General features: G+C 50.0%; 1 protein-coding gene across 3 annotated transcripts in view; it reads right to left on the reverse strand.

The window, feature by feature from the left end:
* The window catches only part of DGKG (diacylglycerol kinase gamma), a gene marked incomplete at its 5' end in the record, with an annotated part of 158,805 nt that overhangs the window by 94,514 nt on the left and 47,303 nt on the right, over positions 1–16,988 (reverse strand). Inside the window, 7 exons of one of the 3 annotated variants that reach the window (XM_080820970.1) lie at positions 1,419–1,508; positions 5,467–5,552; positions 7,934–8,008; positions 9,163–9,242; positions 11,935–11,994; positions 13,486–13,578; positions 14,534–14,650. In XM_080820970.1, coding sequence (XP_080677096.1) covers positions 1,419–1,508; positions 5,467–5,552; positions 7,934–8,008; positions 9,163–9,242; positions 11,935–11,994; positions 13,486–13,578; positions 14,534–14,650 — 601 coding nt within the window. The remainder of the gene's footprint in view (positions 1–1,418; positions 1,509–5,466; positions 5,553–7,933; positions 8,009–9,162; positions 9,243–11,934; positions 11,995–13,485; positions 13,579–14,533; positions 14,651–16,988) is intronic. The other 2 variants (XM_080820972.1, XM_080820971.1) reach the window with 2 other exon arrangements.

Below are 16,988 nucleotides of genomic sequence, written 5' to 3' on the forward strand. Positions count from 1 at the left end.
TTGCTGGCTTTGAAGATGGAGGGATCCATCTATCACGGAAAAAGGAAGCCTAAAGGAATTGATAGTGGTCCCAGCTGATAACTAGCAAGGAAATGGGGACATCAGTCCTTGAACCACAAAGGACTCAATTCTGCCAACAACATGAAAGAGCTTTGAAGCAAATTCTCCCTCAGAGACTCTAGAGAGGAGCATGGCCTGTGCAACACCCTCACTTCAGGTTGGGAGGCAGAGAACCGAGTCACGAGTCACGCTGTTCCAGGCCTCTGGACCCAGAGGACTGGGAGCTAACAAATGAATGTTTTGAGCCTCTACATTTAGGATCATTTGTTATGCAGCAATAGAACTGCAAATCATGAGAGGTTAGTGGGAGAAAGAGTCTTTTCCTTCAGGTAACACTCCCACCATCCTGCTTATTTTAGGGCAACTCTGAAGAGTATTTTCAAGTTGTTAGTTTGGTCAGCTCTTCAGGGATGCCTCCCAAGACAGCGATGGTAGCAATTACGTAGCTGAGGGCCTGGGGGCTCTCTGGAAGCACGAGGCTGGGCTTCCCGCATGACCCTGGTGCGGAGCTATGCCGCCTAGAAGTGCGAAGCATGGGACCACATTCTGCTTGTTCCTCTTGAACAGAGGGCTCTTCCCTAGCCTCAGTGTGTGGCTGAGGACATCTGTGCCTGCCAACTTCCTTCTGGGGCTGGCTCCTGCTCCCTCTGCTCCTGCCACCAGGCATGTACCCAGCTCTGAACACTGACCGCTGCCTGAGCTGGTCTTGAATCCTTGCTGAATCGATCAGCCATCTGGAAGCCCATCCCTGTTCTGTCTGCCAGACTGCTATGTCCCTTCCACGTGCTGCCCTGACCTCCTCTGTGTTCTGGAGCATTCCCAGCTCCATGGGGCCAGTTGCAGTTTGCAGAGTTCTCCTTAGCTCCTAGCCCCTTGTCCCATGAGCTGGTCACCACATTGAGATCCCCTCCCTGTGGGTTTGCGAAATGAGGGCCTCTGGCCATGGGGGACTCTGATGAACTGGATGCCCCTAGTAGCTGACCATATAGCTTCTCAGTTTGTATTCTGAGTCCTAATTCAGAAGAAGACCAGTAATTTGGAGAGGAGGGAATTTTATCCAGAAAATGCCTGTATGAGTCCCTACTAGAGCGAGCACTGTGGGGGGAAATAGATATGATCCTAAAGCTATGTTCTGTTGGGGGGAGCAGGCTCTAGGTTGAGAGTCTCTGCATCAGAGTAAATAGACTGAGGGTTTAGCACAGGTCTCAGCAAGACTTGGAGGGCAGGGGAATGGTCATAGGGTAGGGAGGACTCTGTGAATGTAATTCTTAAAAGGGAAGTTCAGCCTAGCCCTGATGAGCTCCCCTGGAGACTGGAGGGCTTGTCCCCAGGGGGGTGCCACTGGCACGCAGACTCACCTCCTCCCCAGCGGAGACAGCGGGCCAGGTCATTTCCTGTTCCAAGAGGCAGGACCGCCACCGGTGGATGCTTCGAGAAGTTGGCCTTATCTGCAACCATGCAGAAGAAGACAAAACCATAGGCCCAGGTTACGAAAACTGTGGGTTATTTAATTATCCCTGATCTGAGCCTTAAAACCCTTTCATAGCATCTCTGTTTGCAGAGTTCCCATGATGGAGAGTACATTGCTTCCTAAAGCCGCCTCTTCTGTCCATAGCGTGGGAACCACTCCAAAGGATTCTTTCATACTGAGCTCCCTCTGTCTCCCTGGAACTTGTACCTCCTTCTCCACATCTCATCCAAATTCTTTCCTTTGAGGTGATGGCGTACGCCTCAAACACATTCATTTGTTATCATAGCTAACACCTTCTCCCTTTGTCCCTCACAGCAACTCTGCGGGGTATTATCATGCTCCTGCTAGATGATGGGAGAGAGATTCAGAGGGGGAAAGTAAGTCCCGGGTCAGGATGAAACCCAGATCTCTGTGGTCCCAAGTCCAGGCTCCTCCTTGTTTCAGGGGCTAGGCAAGTGCACAGAGAGTAACACAGGCGGGTCTGAGAAATTAGGGAATGGTGGGGCGTTTGGGAAACAGGAGCTGTCTCGTCTAATTGTCATTCAGGTTCAAAGTTTAAAAATAATATTGTGTCTAACAAAACCCCAAAGTGTTATTTAGCATGTGGGTATGAATTCGTCACTTCCCGCACCTCCCAGACTCGCAAATCCCCAATCCCCAAGCTGCTCTGCCCTGTGACTTGTGAGGAAGCATCAGACTGAACCACTGGAGAAAGCAGACCGAACATGCCTGGTTTCACCAGCTGCAGACAGGGCCAACAGGTTGGCCTGGCCGCACGGAGGAAGGTGGAACAGGCATGCGCAGCCCCTGGGCTCCAGGGGGCGCCACTGACAGAAGCTGCAACACACCTGTGCCCGTGGAGGGAGGTTGACTGAGGAGTGCCCCTGGGGGCAGGGGAATCAACAAGTGGGCCAAATGTCATGGCTGCCCTCGCAAAAGGGGAGCTCACAGGTCCCCGGGGTTGTCTGGCTTCTGCTGCAGGTGGCTGAGCTCAGGCGAGGCCCAGGGTTGAGCTCAACACGGGGAGGTTTAAGACGGGGGACAGAGCAAAGCGATGGGCTCTGTCATTGCTCCCGGAACACTTGGTCTGCATGTCTGCTTCCCTGCCTTTGTGCCTGCTGCTCCCTTTGTCTTCTGTCTGCTCCTTCTGTGGTCCCCATCTCAACAGATGACCCATCTTCATGGTGTTGAGGCTAGAAATCTGGATGTCATCCTAGGTTTGTCCCTCTTCCTTACCCTGCCTCCATTCATACAGCAGTTTCCACGTGCTGTTTCCTTAATAGATTTCTCAGCAATCTCTTCCCACTATTCCTCTGGCGATGCCTGAGTTCAGGTACGTGATTCCTCCCCCTCCCCAGAGTGTTTCTTGTAATTGACTACCTGTCTATTCTCTGAATGTACTGTAACCCCCCTAGGGGAACTATGTCTCATTCATCACAGTATCTCTGCACACATTTACTGAGTGCCTACTATGTGCCCAGTGCTGTGTTAGGTACTGTGGCTCTCATAGTGGGTCAAAGTGCCATGACACAGGCTCTCATGGTGCTTACAACTGAGAGGAAGAGACAGATATTAATAAAGTCTTCATGTAAATGATGCCTAATTCTAAATTCATACTCGAAAGGGAAGAAGTACAATAATACAATAAGGTGACTGAGGCTGGGTGTCAGGGAAGCCTCCTCTGAAGAAGCCACACTTTGGCTGAGATCTGAAGTAGAAATTGACCAAGGAATGGCCAGGGAGCATATCCGGCAGGAGGAACTGCTTGTGCAAAGTCCCCGTGGTAGAAGGGAGACTAGTGTCTTTAAAGGTCTAAGAGACGGACTGGGTGGCTGGAGTTTAGAGGGACAGGAATGGAGGTATGAAGTAGGGTCAGAAGGGTAGGCAGCTATTAGAGCACCAGGACCCTGTAGGTGATTTAAGAGGCTTTTGTTTTTCTCCCAAGAATGATGGGAGACCACTGATGTGCTTTACATACATCATGCTGACATTCAGGAAAGACTGCTCTGGTTGTAGAGCATAAGCAGATCGGCACCGGGACCAAAGTGGGGGTTGGTGAAGACACTGAATAAGGGCTTTAATATTCTGGAATGAATGAATGAGCATGATGCGGTTACTCCTTTCACCACTGCTTTCTGTTGTCAGGCCGACAACCTGTCTTATGACCTTTATTCTTTCAGTTGTGGGCATGTCCTTTCCCCGGTCTTCTCTGCACGTGAATTTTATAAAACCACCAAGGCTGACATTCTCCTTCATGATGGAGAGGGAACCATGTGAGCAGCTCCTGGGACAGCAGCCACCCAGCCTCTGCTGATCAGCCTTTCTTCCCTGGGCTCCCAGAGGATGCCTCTGCCCCCACCCCCCACAAACAACTCCAGAGCTGGAGGTGACAGGAGAGCGTGGGTGGCTGCCTGGCAGGGCTGTGTCCATGGAAACTGGAGCTCCTGTGGGGAGCAGAGGGTGGCAGGTGTGCTGGGTGTGGTCCCCTCCCTGTGGGCCGCCTATGACCCCCACAGGCGCAGCTTTCCCTGCCCTGGTCAGGGTCTGCCCATGCCCATCCCTGATGCCGCTCTTCCTCTCATCCTGTTGCTTCCACCTTCAAACAATATCCAGAAGCTGACTCCTCCTCACCACCTCCTCTGAGTCTCCTGTTGTCCAAGCCTTGGTCCCCTGTCACTCGAATTCCTGCAGGAGCCTCCTGATGGGTCTCCCTGCTGCTGCCCTTTTCTCATGATCTGTTGTGTCTTTCCTCTGCTCCAAATCATGAAGTGTCTTGGGGCCTTTCCTGTATGAAAGTCATATTCTGTCTACTGTCCCTTACATCCTAGTGACTTGGCCCCATGCCATCTCTTCTTCATCCTCTGGCACTCTCGCCTCACGCACCCTGCTCCAAGCACGCTCTGCAGCCCTGAAGGCAGGAGCTGCCTTCAGCCGCCTGGCCTGATCCTACCTCAGGGCCTTTGTATATGCTGTCCCTTCTGCCGGAACTGCTCTTTCCTCAAGTATTCTCACAGCTCACCTCTCTTCCAGGTCTCCACGCACATGTCATCTGTTCTGTGAGGTCTTCCGCAAACACTGGGTCTTAGACTGGAGACCACCCCCAACCCTACCTACCTTGCCCCTTCCCTGCTATGTCTGTATTACCTTCTGACGTGCTACATGTTTCCATCATTTTTTTGGTGACTGCCTGTCTCCTCCCTCTAGAAAGGAAGCTCCAGGAGAGAGGGATTTCTATGCGTTTGTTCACTACTGCATCTCCAGTGCCTGGAGGAGAGCTCGGTGCATGGAGGTGTCCATGCAGTATGTATGGGAGGAATGACAGACAATTTCAGAGTTAGTCTCCATTATTTACGGGGGATGAGATGTCCAAGGACCCTCCAAGGACCTGCAGATCCAGACAGAGCTGGACTGAAACCCAGGCCTCCTGATTCCCAGCCTCAGCCCTCCCCATTACCCTTCTGATCTAAGCATACTGGACACAGAACAGTGTGACCTTTCTTTGATTGTACTGATCTGCGCTTTCTAGGTCTGCTTTCTGGACTCAGGTTCAGGTGCTCGTCTCAAGGTGATTTGCCTCAGGCTATGGATGCACCTATGCTTAATTCTCTGGCCTTTACCCATTCCCCTGGGTCTGGCCGGAGTCCTAGTCCTGCCTTCTCTCCCCTGCAGGTCCCCAAACGGACCTGTCCTGCCACTGCCCAACCCCGGCCATCAGAAATGTTCATGAGGTGAGGCCGGAAACTAAACAGTTACACCTGTACCTTCCATTATCTCTTTTCCTCCCAAAGCAGATATATAGGTAAGCAGCACTCCAAGAGTGGAAATAAGGATGAACAAGACATGGTTCCATTTCTCTCTCCTGTTGATTGCCTGCCTCTGACTTTCAATATACTTATTATTAATAAACTCTAAAGCCCCTCCCAGTCCATTCTTACCAATGCAATCCAAAATCCAGCCAACTGTCCCATCTCCTCCGCAGGCCAGAACACGGAAGTCTGGAGTATCACGGAAAAAGTTCAACCTGAGAAGTAAAAGGCCAAAAGGCCAAAAGTGTCAAATGCCAGCCACTTGACACTGCTTGAGTCAGCGTCTCCCCTGTTCCCTGGGAGTATGTTACAGCCCTGACTCCTTTTGGGGTTGAGGGGATCACTTAGTGTTCCGAGACCAGAACTTCAGGGCCACGGAAGTATAGGGGAGAATTCTGAGGAGCCTTCCTTGTAGAAGGAGAATCTGACTCAACATTCAACACAAAAGAAAATGGTTTTTCTAGATCCACTGCTATTTGTACAGAGGAGGCCACAGTTTACTTCTTTGGGCACCAATACAACCAACCCCCACCGTTCCCACTCCGCTCTGGCTCTCCTTCCTGCTCTGTCCTCCCAAGCTCTCCTTTAAGTCAGATGCAGTGAACTAGCTGGATCTCCATCCCACTGTCCTGTGGGTCTGGACCGAAGCCGAGGGAGCACCACGGCTCTTCACCGGGAGCTCACAAAGCTCTAAGGCATCTGTAGATAGAATCCAGAGGGCCATGAACTTGGGAGGAGAAAATGGTACATTCTTACCTTCCGTAAGGCCTGAGATTTAGCCTCTCCAATTACGGAAGTGGGCAACAAATCACAGAGGTACGAACAATACCGATGACTTTGTTAGAAGTCAAATTCATAGATATTTTCATGTTTTACTACAGTTCTGGCAGCTGCCCATACTACCACTTACGCTCTCATCACTGCTTTAATTAACAGTCGTTACTAGATCTGCCTCTGGATCTTACCAAAAATGTGTTAGTAAATCACATATATTCCCGTATCCCAATACTTTTGTTTTTAATATTTTGATAACTGTCTTTCAGTATAATTCGTTTCCCTGGTGATCCTGTATATTTCACTTTATGCATTAAGAAAAATTCTGAGAATGGGGCGCCTGGGTGGCTCAGTGGGTTAAAGCCTCTGCCTTCGGCTCAGGTCATGATCCCAGAGTCCTGGGATCGAGCCCCACATCGGGCTCTCTGCTCAGCAGGGAGCCTGCTTCCTCCTTTCTCTCTCTGCCTGCCTCTCTGCCTACTTGTGATGTCCATCAAATAAATAAATAAATAAATCTTAAAAAAAACAAAGAAAAGAAAAGAAAAATTCTGAGAAGAGGTCTATTGGCTTCAACAAGCTGCCAAATGGGGCAGAAACAATTTACCAGTCCTGAAAGAGAGGGGGCTGGTAAAGCGGCTTGCAGATTGCCTTCCAGTCACAGGTCACGATGGGGGAGTGATTACGATCATGGTGATTAGGACGACACCCAGAGCATCAGCGGGCTCTGTTTAGAAATCGGTTTTACACATAAAACCTGGACTTACACTCACATTTCTTTCTCCTGGGTCTGGCACCATCATAGCCATATAAATAACAGCTCTGTGTCAAACAACAAAAGACTGGGACATAGTGCCTTTTTAGAGTCCCTCCTGCAGTCCCTTCCCCTGCCCCACCCACTGAGGGTCTTGCTGGACTGAGCCTGGGAACGCAGGTTAGGAGCTTGGGCCACGCAGCCTTGTGTTGGGAAGCCCAGCCCAGGGTGCAGGGATCTGAAAAGCCGGCCTGGACACAGACAGGCTCAGGCTGGCCAGCAGATGTCCCTAGCGCACCAGCTCTGTCTGGTAAGAAGCCCAGGCTGGGAGCCTTCCAGGCCCAATGCTGAAGCAGCCTCTGATTACAGGGACCCACAGTCATCACATTAGTGTACCACGGGGCCCAGCCCCTCCCACCAAATGGGGGTGGGGGTGGGGGATGGGAGGCAAACCGGCTGCAAGGGGCTACCTGCGTCCTTGTCTCACTCTCCTACTCTAATGGGCAGTGAAACAGCCAATAGTCACCTGCAGGAAAAAGGCCAGGGGCACTTAATAACCTCTAAATTGGATAATCCTGGCGGGGGGGAGTGATTTCATTGAATAACCGATTGTCTCGATCCTAAAATCCTCCCCAACAGCACATGCCGCAGAACTCTGAGTCAGCTGTAGAGAGTTCCGAACTGCTGACTGCGCTAGGAAAACGCTTTCCTCCTCCCTGATGACTCAGTGTGAAGCCACCGCGAACACAGCCTTGCAGAGATGTTCACGTAATTTACTAGCCCGCTCTTCCTGTCATTCCAACGAATGGCATGTGTGCTTTTTCTCTTTCACAAAAACAACAACTTTTTCTGGGGTGAAGTACACAGGAGGCTTCTTTCCAGAGCTAGCCCCAAGGAGCAACCCCAGGAGCGAGTAAGAGCAGAGGTGAGGAAATGAAGACAAAAAAGAGTAAAAGGGCAGGAAGGATAAGTCCACAGATGAAAGAGAGACAAGGAGGGTGACCAAAGAAAGGTATCTTCTTTAGATGAAAGGGGGAGGAGGAGAGATAAGTAACGATCGTTTCTCCATACCCTGGGGTAGGCCCCCCATTGTCCAGGTTGAAAACTTGTTTGGGGTTGAGCAGATAGTGGAATTTCCGAAGAATTCTATGGAAAAAACAAAAAAGAAAGAAAGAGGGACAGAAAGAGAGACAGAGAGGGAGAATGTCATTATGAGAAGTCACAGTAGGGCAAACACCTCTGGAGCCCACCGGTGGCAGGAATCTGGGTGCGTTTAAACCCAAGAGGGGAGAAGACAGCATAAGGCCCAGCAGACCCTGAAGTCCCAGGTCCAGCTGTACCATTCACACCCCCACGCCCTGACTCAAGGCCTCTCCACCATCCAAGTCTGTAGCATTCAACCCCAGGACTATCCTCCCTTGCAGATGAATAAAACTTCTATTCTCCTAAAGCTCTGTCCTTCTCCCAAACGTTCTATATATTCTAGGTTGTGCAATTCTGCTCTTTGTGGACTACACAAAGGTAACAACGAATCCTCTCTGGAAAGCCCACTAGAACCTGGGATCAGGAGGAAATGCAGGAAGTGGGGCTGAGCAGGGGAAGCCAGGGGCAGTGACCACCTCTAGGCCTGGTGTCAAGGTTCCAACTTGGGACTAATCAGGTCAGTTCGGGAGGGGTGTCCTGCCCCTTGGACGATGGTGGGTGGGAGGGGAGAGGTTCTCATAGTTCTTGCTTTAACCCTACTTATTATGTTTGTAAACCTGGGTTCCAGATCACTGCATCATCTGTCCATGACCCTGAGCTGAACAGGATGGGGAGGCAGAGCTGGTTCACCCAGTTTCCCTCTCTCCTTCCATTCCCTCAGTGCTTCCAGGAGACTGGGCATTTCCTTCCCTGAGGAGGTCGTGCCCTGCTTTCTCAGGAGTCGGACAGGCCAGGAGGTCCCAATCAGGCAAGTCTTGCCACTCCTCTTAATCAAGGAAGGGCCTGTGAGGCTGGGAAGGAAATCTTCGTCTCTGAACCTGGTTGCAACTTGGGAGCCATAATGATGGTTTATTCGATGGGCCCTAGGCTAAGGATGTGTCTGCTTTAATCCTCACCACGGAGCTATGAGAGGAGGGGAGGAAACCAGACCATAGGGATGTTAAGCAGTTAGCTGAACCAGGTCATAAAGCGGTCGGGGGTCGGGCTGGGATGGAAACATACATCTGCCTGTCTCTGCAGTCTACCCTCTTAAGGGGAAGAAGAAAACCCGAGTGACCTTGTCTCAGCCTCTCATTTTGAAAAAGAAGAGAACATACCTTTCTCCTTGTCTCCCTCCACTCTTGGGGTTCACCAAGACCAGCAGGGGGTGGGTACCCGGGGTGGGAATGATCTTATACTTCAAAGATAAAAGAAAAAGAAATTAGTTCTTTTTCAGCCAAGACAACGAAGGAGATGAGAGTTGACGCTAAGATGGCTTCCAGAAAAGGTGGACCGGGAAGCAGTTCCCGGCGCAGAGGAGAGGGAGTCGGGAGGTAGGTCTTTGTTTCCTGGCTGAATTTCCTGAAGGGTTAAACAGCTAAGTGTCTTTGACTTAAGTGGACCTACGCAGTGTTAACAGTGAGTTTGAGGCTGGGATCAGAGATGCGGCAATGGCACCATAGCTTCAAATCATTCAACAATGGTGTGGTATTGTGTCTATAAGCACAAGATTAAAGATATATTTTTTAATTCATTTTTTTGAGGAAGCTTGATGCCCAATGTGGGGCTTAAACTCACAGTCCCTGAGATCAAGAGTCACACACTCCACCCACTGAGTCAGCCAGGCATCTGCTATAAGCACAAGATTACACTTTGTGAGGGATACAACTGAGTATAATTTTAGAAGTTATGGTCTTCTGGCCATACACACCAACCAAATAACACTCATGAAGTTAACCGTCACTTCCATTAGCACCTTCCACATCCACATTTCCAGTCCTAGTCTCTCTTGAGCTCTGATTCCACATTTCTCACTGTCCAATGGATACTTTAACCAAACATCTCACCATCCTTGCAAACTCGCATGCCCAAACCTGACCTATCTCAGTCCTCACAAAACTGGAACTCTCTCCTGGCTCACTGTTTCCCTTAAACATACTATTATCATTCTGCTAGTCATCTAGGGAAGACCCCATCCTGACAATTACTTCCTCGAATGTCCCTTTATCTCTGGCAATCGCCATGGTACCCACACTGCTCGGGCCTTTCCCACCTCAGGTAAGGCCTGTATACAGCTCCTTCCCAGGACATCAGTCATGCCACTTCTGCTCAGAAACCTTTAATGACACCTTGTTGCCCAGAAGATAAAAATCCCAATCTCCTGATGTGGTATCCATGACATTTTAACACAGTCCCCATCTGTTGCCTCTTAAATGCTAAGGGCTTCAGTGGCAGTCCCAGTCAAGTCTGGCTCTGACTCTCCAGTCAGTGTGTCCCCTGCCTTCCCACCCTGGGGGTCTGCTCGCACTGGTTTCTTCTCCTCCCTGATGCTCTGAAGAGCCCTCTTCCTTTTTTGCAGTCTCTTAAAAAGAACTTCCCATTCTTAGGGTCCAACTCAAGAGCTATATCCTCTATGAAGCTTTCCTCTATCACTGCAGCTAAGACCACTGCACTTGAAGCACCAATATCTTCTGGGTTCCCTTTGCTGTCCATTCATGTGGGTTTTGTTTCATGTGTTCTTAGGCAAATGTCTCAAAATATCAATTGGATTTTAAATGCCTTAGGAGCAGGGAAGGTGTGCGTGTAACCCTCCTACCAAGCACCCCATGACACCAGACCAGGGAGTGGGGACTTAATAAACACCAGTGGACGCAGCTGAGGGACAGACTGATATGGAGATGTGTGAGGCCTACCTTTTCAGATCGCAAGCTGAAATTTCAGCAAGCACAGCACGGTGTTGTTTGAAATGGATGCCGGCATTCTTTATGAATGTTTAAGAATTTTCTCATCTGCCCAGAGTGACTGTCTGTGTGACACCCAGAAGCATCTTGGAACCTAAGGAGTAATTCCTTACCTCCGGGGATGATATTCAAAATATTTAATCATCTGTACAGCATGGACACTCCCAATCAAAACAGATGCAGGATAACCAGACAGTTGTGAGCTGTAAACAGCTGGTATATGGTACACCTTCTGTGTGTGTGTGTGTGTGTCTGTTCCTCCTGACTTTCTGCCCTTCTACTTGTCTAGAGCTATGCCATTTTACTAGTGTTTCTCCATCATTATTGCTTATGTTTTAATTTTCAAGACATACTAATCTTCATGCTCTCATTTAATCTCAGAGCATCTCTCGGAGGTGGGCAGTGTAGGGACTGCAATGCCCTTTTCCAAACAAGAGAACATGTGGCTCGGAGACAGAGGAGGAGACCCTAGTTTTCCATTTCCTTTTCTAATACTCTTACTTGGTGAACCCAAGTAAAAAATGAGTTCTTCAGGGGCGCCTGGGTGGCTTAGTCCGTTAAGAGTCCAACTTTGGCTCTGATCATGAACTCAGGATCCTGGGATCGGGTCTCGAGTGGAGCCCCGCATCAGGCTCCTTGCTTGGTGGGCGTCTGTTTGTCCCTCTCCAACTTCCTCTTCCCCTCCCCCTGCTTGTGCTTTGTCTCTCTCTCAAATAAATAAGATCTTTTAAAAAAATTCTTAAGTATATATTCTTAAGTATACATTAAAGGATAAAGAGGAACTTTTGGATCTGGTGAACTTTGTTTTGGCAGATCACATTCTAGAAACAGCTTGACAGTCTTGGAAAACCCATTGTATGTTTTCAATAAGTTTGACATAACTTGTTCCTAAAGAGGTGATAAAGTTGATATGACCAGCAATGGAATCAGCCAACCTCCCTTTTCACCACTTGCCAACAGTGTGGTTGTCAAAGATAATCCCTGAAGCTGGAAATAAAGTGTCCCTCCTGTGTGATGTAATGATGTAATTGATCAGATGAGAAAGCAAATGTTGAGATTTATTTCTCTAGAATCGAAACCCTGTCCTCCCCGCAGGCAGCCTTGGACACACTTAGAACGAGAGACTGGACTTGGGGCTCGCTGAAGTACCTGCGTCACAAGTTCAGTCTTGGCTGACACACTGCCATCAGACTTCCCACCTTGCCTGTCCTGTGACGAGAAAGACAAACATATATATTTTTTTAAATGCCTTAGTTAAAAAAAAAGAGATCAGAAAAAAACCAAACAGTTAATACAAAGAGATTGCAAAACCAGTAGAGAGTAGGGAGGAGTTTATCAAAATGGGGCTTGAACCTAAAAAAATAAAAAGGCATGCTCCCCTATGGGTCTCACTAGGACTCTCCAGGCCTCTGTCATTCTTTGCTCTGACTTTAACTTGGAGACACTGGAACAGATCTGGGGAGAAGAAACACTGAAAGTGACAGAAATCTTTGTTGATTTAGAAGCTTGAGCTCCGGAAAGCCTTGTCTTAGACCTGGCTTCTCCGCTTAGCACTATCTAAATGATGGGATACTGCGTAAGTCATTTCTTTTAGTTTTGTTTGTTTTCTTCAGTGTTGATTATTTTTTATTGATGTTCATTTTGCATGTGTTAAAATCCTCAAATCTCCATCCCCAGCTTTTCTATATACATATAAGCCCTTGTCACTATGGTCTCTTCAAGCATTGACTCCTGGCTTTGGAATTTCATAAATGGAATCATAGGGCATGTCTTTTTTTTTTTAGTCTAGTCTCTTCTGTTGAGCATGTATCTTTGAGACTGCCCGTGCTTTTGCAGCTAAGCATGGCTCTCTCCCACTGCAACGCAGTACTCCATTACATGGGTATGCCTCAGACCCCTGCAGTCAGCGGTCATTTAGCTGGTCTCTAGTTTTTGATTGTTACAAACAAGATCAATATGGACATTCTTGTGCCGGCCTTTTGGTGAAACAAACGCTTGTATTTCTCAGACAGATACCTGGGAGGACATGTTGGGTCACAGAGTTAGTGTTTTTCCAACCCAATAGGTACTGCCAACTGGTTTTCCAAAGGGGTGCTGTTCCTTCCTTTTTTTTTTTTTTTTTTCCATGAAAAAGGAGTAGCTGGTCAAGTCAGGGGTGAGATGAGAGGGACCAGCAGGACCTGGCAACATCTTGAAGACAGACAGGATCGTTAAGGTGTTCGGCGTTTGGTCCAAAAGAGGAATATCCAACACAAGAGACAGAAAATTTCAGATGGACCTAAAGGGACATCAATTTTCCTGCTTTCAACTCCAAACAGGGTTGGGACGCCTAAGACGGCGTCCTCAAGGCGGGGAGAGACTCGTGTTTAGACAAAAGAGACAGGCTGACAGGGCCAAGGGAGGCCTAGCCGTACACAGGTGGTGACAGAAATTCCTGCAGCTTGCTGGGCTGGCAAAGTGCTTAGAATGCATGTGGTTTCTCGATGGGTCATTTCGGAGCATTCTAGAAGGCCAGCAGTGAGCCCCAATCCGGGGAGTTTTCTCTCACAAGCTGATGAGTGCCGCCCTGCGCTTTCCAACATGTAAACACAAAACCTAGGAGTTGTGGGAAGCCCTCAGTGGGAGGTGGCTGTCTGAATGCCGCCTGCATCTGAACCGTGAACCCAGAGAGCCCAGAGCCCTGGTTGGGGCAGCACTTACCCGGGTCACAGGGCATATTGAAGTGGGCAGCAAAATATGGTCTCTGAGTTCCCCACCATCACACAACGTTGATAATTCACATTTGCGGTGAAACTGGAGGGAAGAATGAAGAAGCGAGTGAGTGAAACCAACCGGGGTCAGTGCCAGGTGTGAGGCTTCAGAGACTTGCCAGGGAGCCAGCAATGCAATGCTCCCCCAAATCCTTATGCACTGCCAGCTTTGGCAGGATAGCTGTGTGTGTGTGTGTGTGTGTTTGTGTAGCGTGATGTGGTCAGGGGTGTCACGTTGGATGCAGGCAGAGAGAAAGGAGGTCGAGCGCCGTCCACGACTGCTGGAGTGAAATGGTCACGGGCAGGCTGGGACCCTTCGGTGCGGCATGGCCCTGTGGATTCCAGAAACCCCCTTGGACCTAGGCTCTGAGACTCTGTAAGGAAGGAGAGCTTGTTGAACAAACTTGCAAGAGGCTGAAAATAAAACCCGAGACTCAACCTGTGTATTTTAAGACACCTACAGCCTGATGTGCAGACACATCCTTTCTGAGGCTGCTACCTGGTCAGGGGGACAGGACATGACACAGAGTTTCCATGGCAGGCAAGGCGGGCAGCGTCAGGTGTCCCAAGGGGACAGGGACCTCTGCTGTGGAGTGGGGCTGCTGTAAGGGGTGTGCCTTCACCCAATGCCTTGAGGAGCAGGGGCTCTCGTGTCTATTTCCACTCCTACCCTGTGCCCCCTGCCCCAGACGACACCCAGGTGAGACAGCTAATGGTCTGGTGGCTGCTCACAGCTCCCTGGCCACATAGGCAGTGGATCGGCCCTTCTTCTTCAGCAGCTCTCGCTCCCTGGTTCTGGGGTCGCCCCCTCTCCAGGCAGCCTGGAGAAGCCCTGGAGACACTGTTAGACTCAGAGCCTGGAGCGGGGGCTCTGGTCCTCCTGGTGTTGCTCTCCTAGCTCCGCTCATGCCCTCTGGCAGGACGTCCACTGCTCCCTGGCTGCAGCTTGAGCAAAAACACACAGAAAAGAAACAGGGCCACCCTGCGCGCCGACCCACCGTCATCCGACACCACACGCAGTGCCGCGCGGTGACGCTCTGGTAGCACTTGATACTTTTGTGGCACCGGTCACACTTGACAGAAGAGTTCCCTTCCACCCACGCGTGCTGCATCACCTGCAGGAGGGAAGGGAAGGATGCCAGGGAAGGCTGCAGGGCCACATCCCCGAGCCCGGGGCCTGAGGAGAAGGGTCTGAGAGGAGCACAGGGCTGGGGAGGGCAGACGGGGTGCCTTCTATTCAGTGGACTCTACTTGGTGGACACAGGGCTGCTTTGCCAAGCTGCATAGACTCAGTCCCTCCCTAACTGCAATCGTGCTGACCAAAGTCGAGGGAAAACCACTTGGGCTGCACTTTGAATAACTCATTCACCCTGGCAGGCAAGCCTCTGAGCGGCATTGAGCAGCATCTTGTCTGGCAGTCCATCTGTCTTGCAGAACTCCCTGTGGAGCGGTGTGCTTGTGTGCGCCCTCTTCTGGAAGGCAGCGCGATGCAGGCAAGCACTAGAGGGCCGGGGCCACGGATGGAGCTGGCTGGAGTCACTGACCTTCCACTTTGCAGTGGGGTGACCTTGGGCCAGTTCCTGGACCTCCCTGAGTCTCAGGTCCCTCACCTATAGAAATTGGCATGATAAGCCCCCCACTGGGTTTTCTGGGAGGAGTTAAAGAGAGCGCACATGGAAGAGGCTCTCTGGCACAGCTCTGGGCCTTGAGACGTACCTGCTGAGGGATAACTCCCTTCACGCTCGCGTCTTCTATTGGCCAGTGGCGCTCAGCCCATTAGAACTGCCTAGGAGCTTCTAGAAGTCCTAATGCCCAGGCCTCACTCCAGATCAGATAAATCAGAGTCTCTGAAGACAGGACTCGTCATTAGTTTATTTTAAAGCACCGTGCGTGATAATGTGCAGCTAAGGCTGAGAAACCCTCTAGAAGGCAGTTAGAGGAAAAAGTTCAAAGACGTTAGTGTGGGTCAGCAGCCAGCAGTTTGCTATCTGTTTCCTAGAGAGCTGCTTGTATCTGCTCCCTGCCCTGGAAATGCCACCAGCGCCACCCAGGAACTTAGGAAGCAGGTGGGAAAGTCCGAGTACGTGTGTGTATGCAAGTGAAGCCGAAGTGCCCCATGATACCACCTTCTGGGAGCCTAAGCCCTCAGTTAGCTCCGTCCAGGATTTCTACAGAACTTCTCAAGATTTTCTGCTAGGACCACTCTAAACAGCAGAATAGAGAGGATATGGCCTCTACAGGGATGTGAGGGCACAGCCTGAAGAGCCAACTACAGACACGATATTAAAAACACATGGACAGATGCCTGGGTGGCTCAGTTGGTTAAGTGTCTGCCTTCAGCTCAGGTCATGATCCCAGGGTCCTGGAATTGAGTCCTGCATTGGGCTCCCTGCTCAGCGGGGAGTCTGCTTCTCCCTCTGCCTGCCTCTCCCCCTGCTTGTGTTCACTCTGTTTCTCCCTGACAAATTAAAAAATAAAAAAAACCACATGGAATATTTGCATGATTCCATCCGTATGTGTATTAAGTAAAAGCTTTATTAAAGTAACTTATCATTTAAGTTACCATGTCCTCTCCCTTAAAGGTTTTCGGTGAAATTATTGCTCTGGAAGAGGTGTCATGTTTATTTTGTAGCTTCTCACCTTCTGCTGCACATCCCCACCAGTATAAAATATCCTGTTTGCTGATCAGTTTGTCACCTATGTGGTTGCATTGAATTTGCTCTGAGATTCTGGTTATCTTCATTTCACAGAGAAAAAACATGAGGCCTCAAAGAGGTTAAGTGACTGGTCGTAGGTTCCCAGGCTGGTAAGTGACCAAGTAGGGACTCATGGCCAGGGACTCATGGTTGTGTCCCACCACCTCATTGCCTTCTCCATCCTCTTCTGGGATCAGAAGAGATGGCGAAGGACCTGGGTTAACCCTGAAGACTCAGAAGGTTGAGAATGTGTTCTGCTGGCCCATGAGCCGCCTCCCTCTGTGGCATGTGTGCAAATGGCCAAATGTAGGCTTAGGGCCTGAGCCCAGGAAGTACGTGGTGAGTCCTGGTGAAAGGTATGGACATGAAAAGAAGTGTGCATGGGCGTGGTGCAGGCGTAGACAAGAGACCATGCGGCGTCTCATGAAGCATGCACGCGTGTCCTGGATCACCCTTGTCCCTCAGGAGTCCTTCTGTGGAGGGCTGGATGCCACTCCCAGCCACTAATCATCTTCTCACTTCTCACAGCCTATTTCCAGACTGTGAATGGCACCACCCAATGGCCAAGTTCAAAACCTGGGAGCCATTCCTAACCTCTTCCTCGCTCCCATCCCCTACGTCCCCATCACCAAGTCCTGGTGCTACGTCCAGATTATGTCTCCAACTCTCCCTTCCTCTCCTCTACCTCAGTCAGGGGACAATCAAAATATGCAACACCCAGCATGGTGGGGGGACCCTCAGCACAGATACTGCCACT

Source organism: Martes martes (assembly GCF_963455335.1).
Source record: "Martes martes genome assembly, chromosome: 1".
Taxonomy (NCBI): Eukaryota; Metazoa; Chordata; class Mammalia; order Carnivora; family Mustelidae; genus Martes; species Martes martes.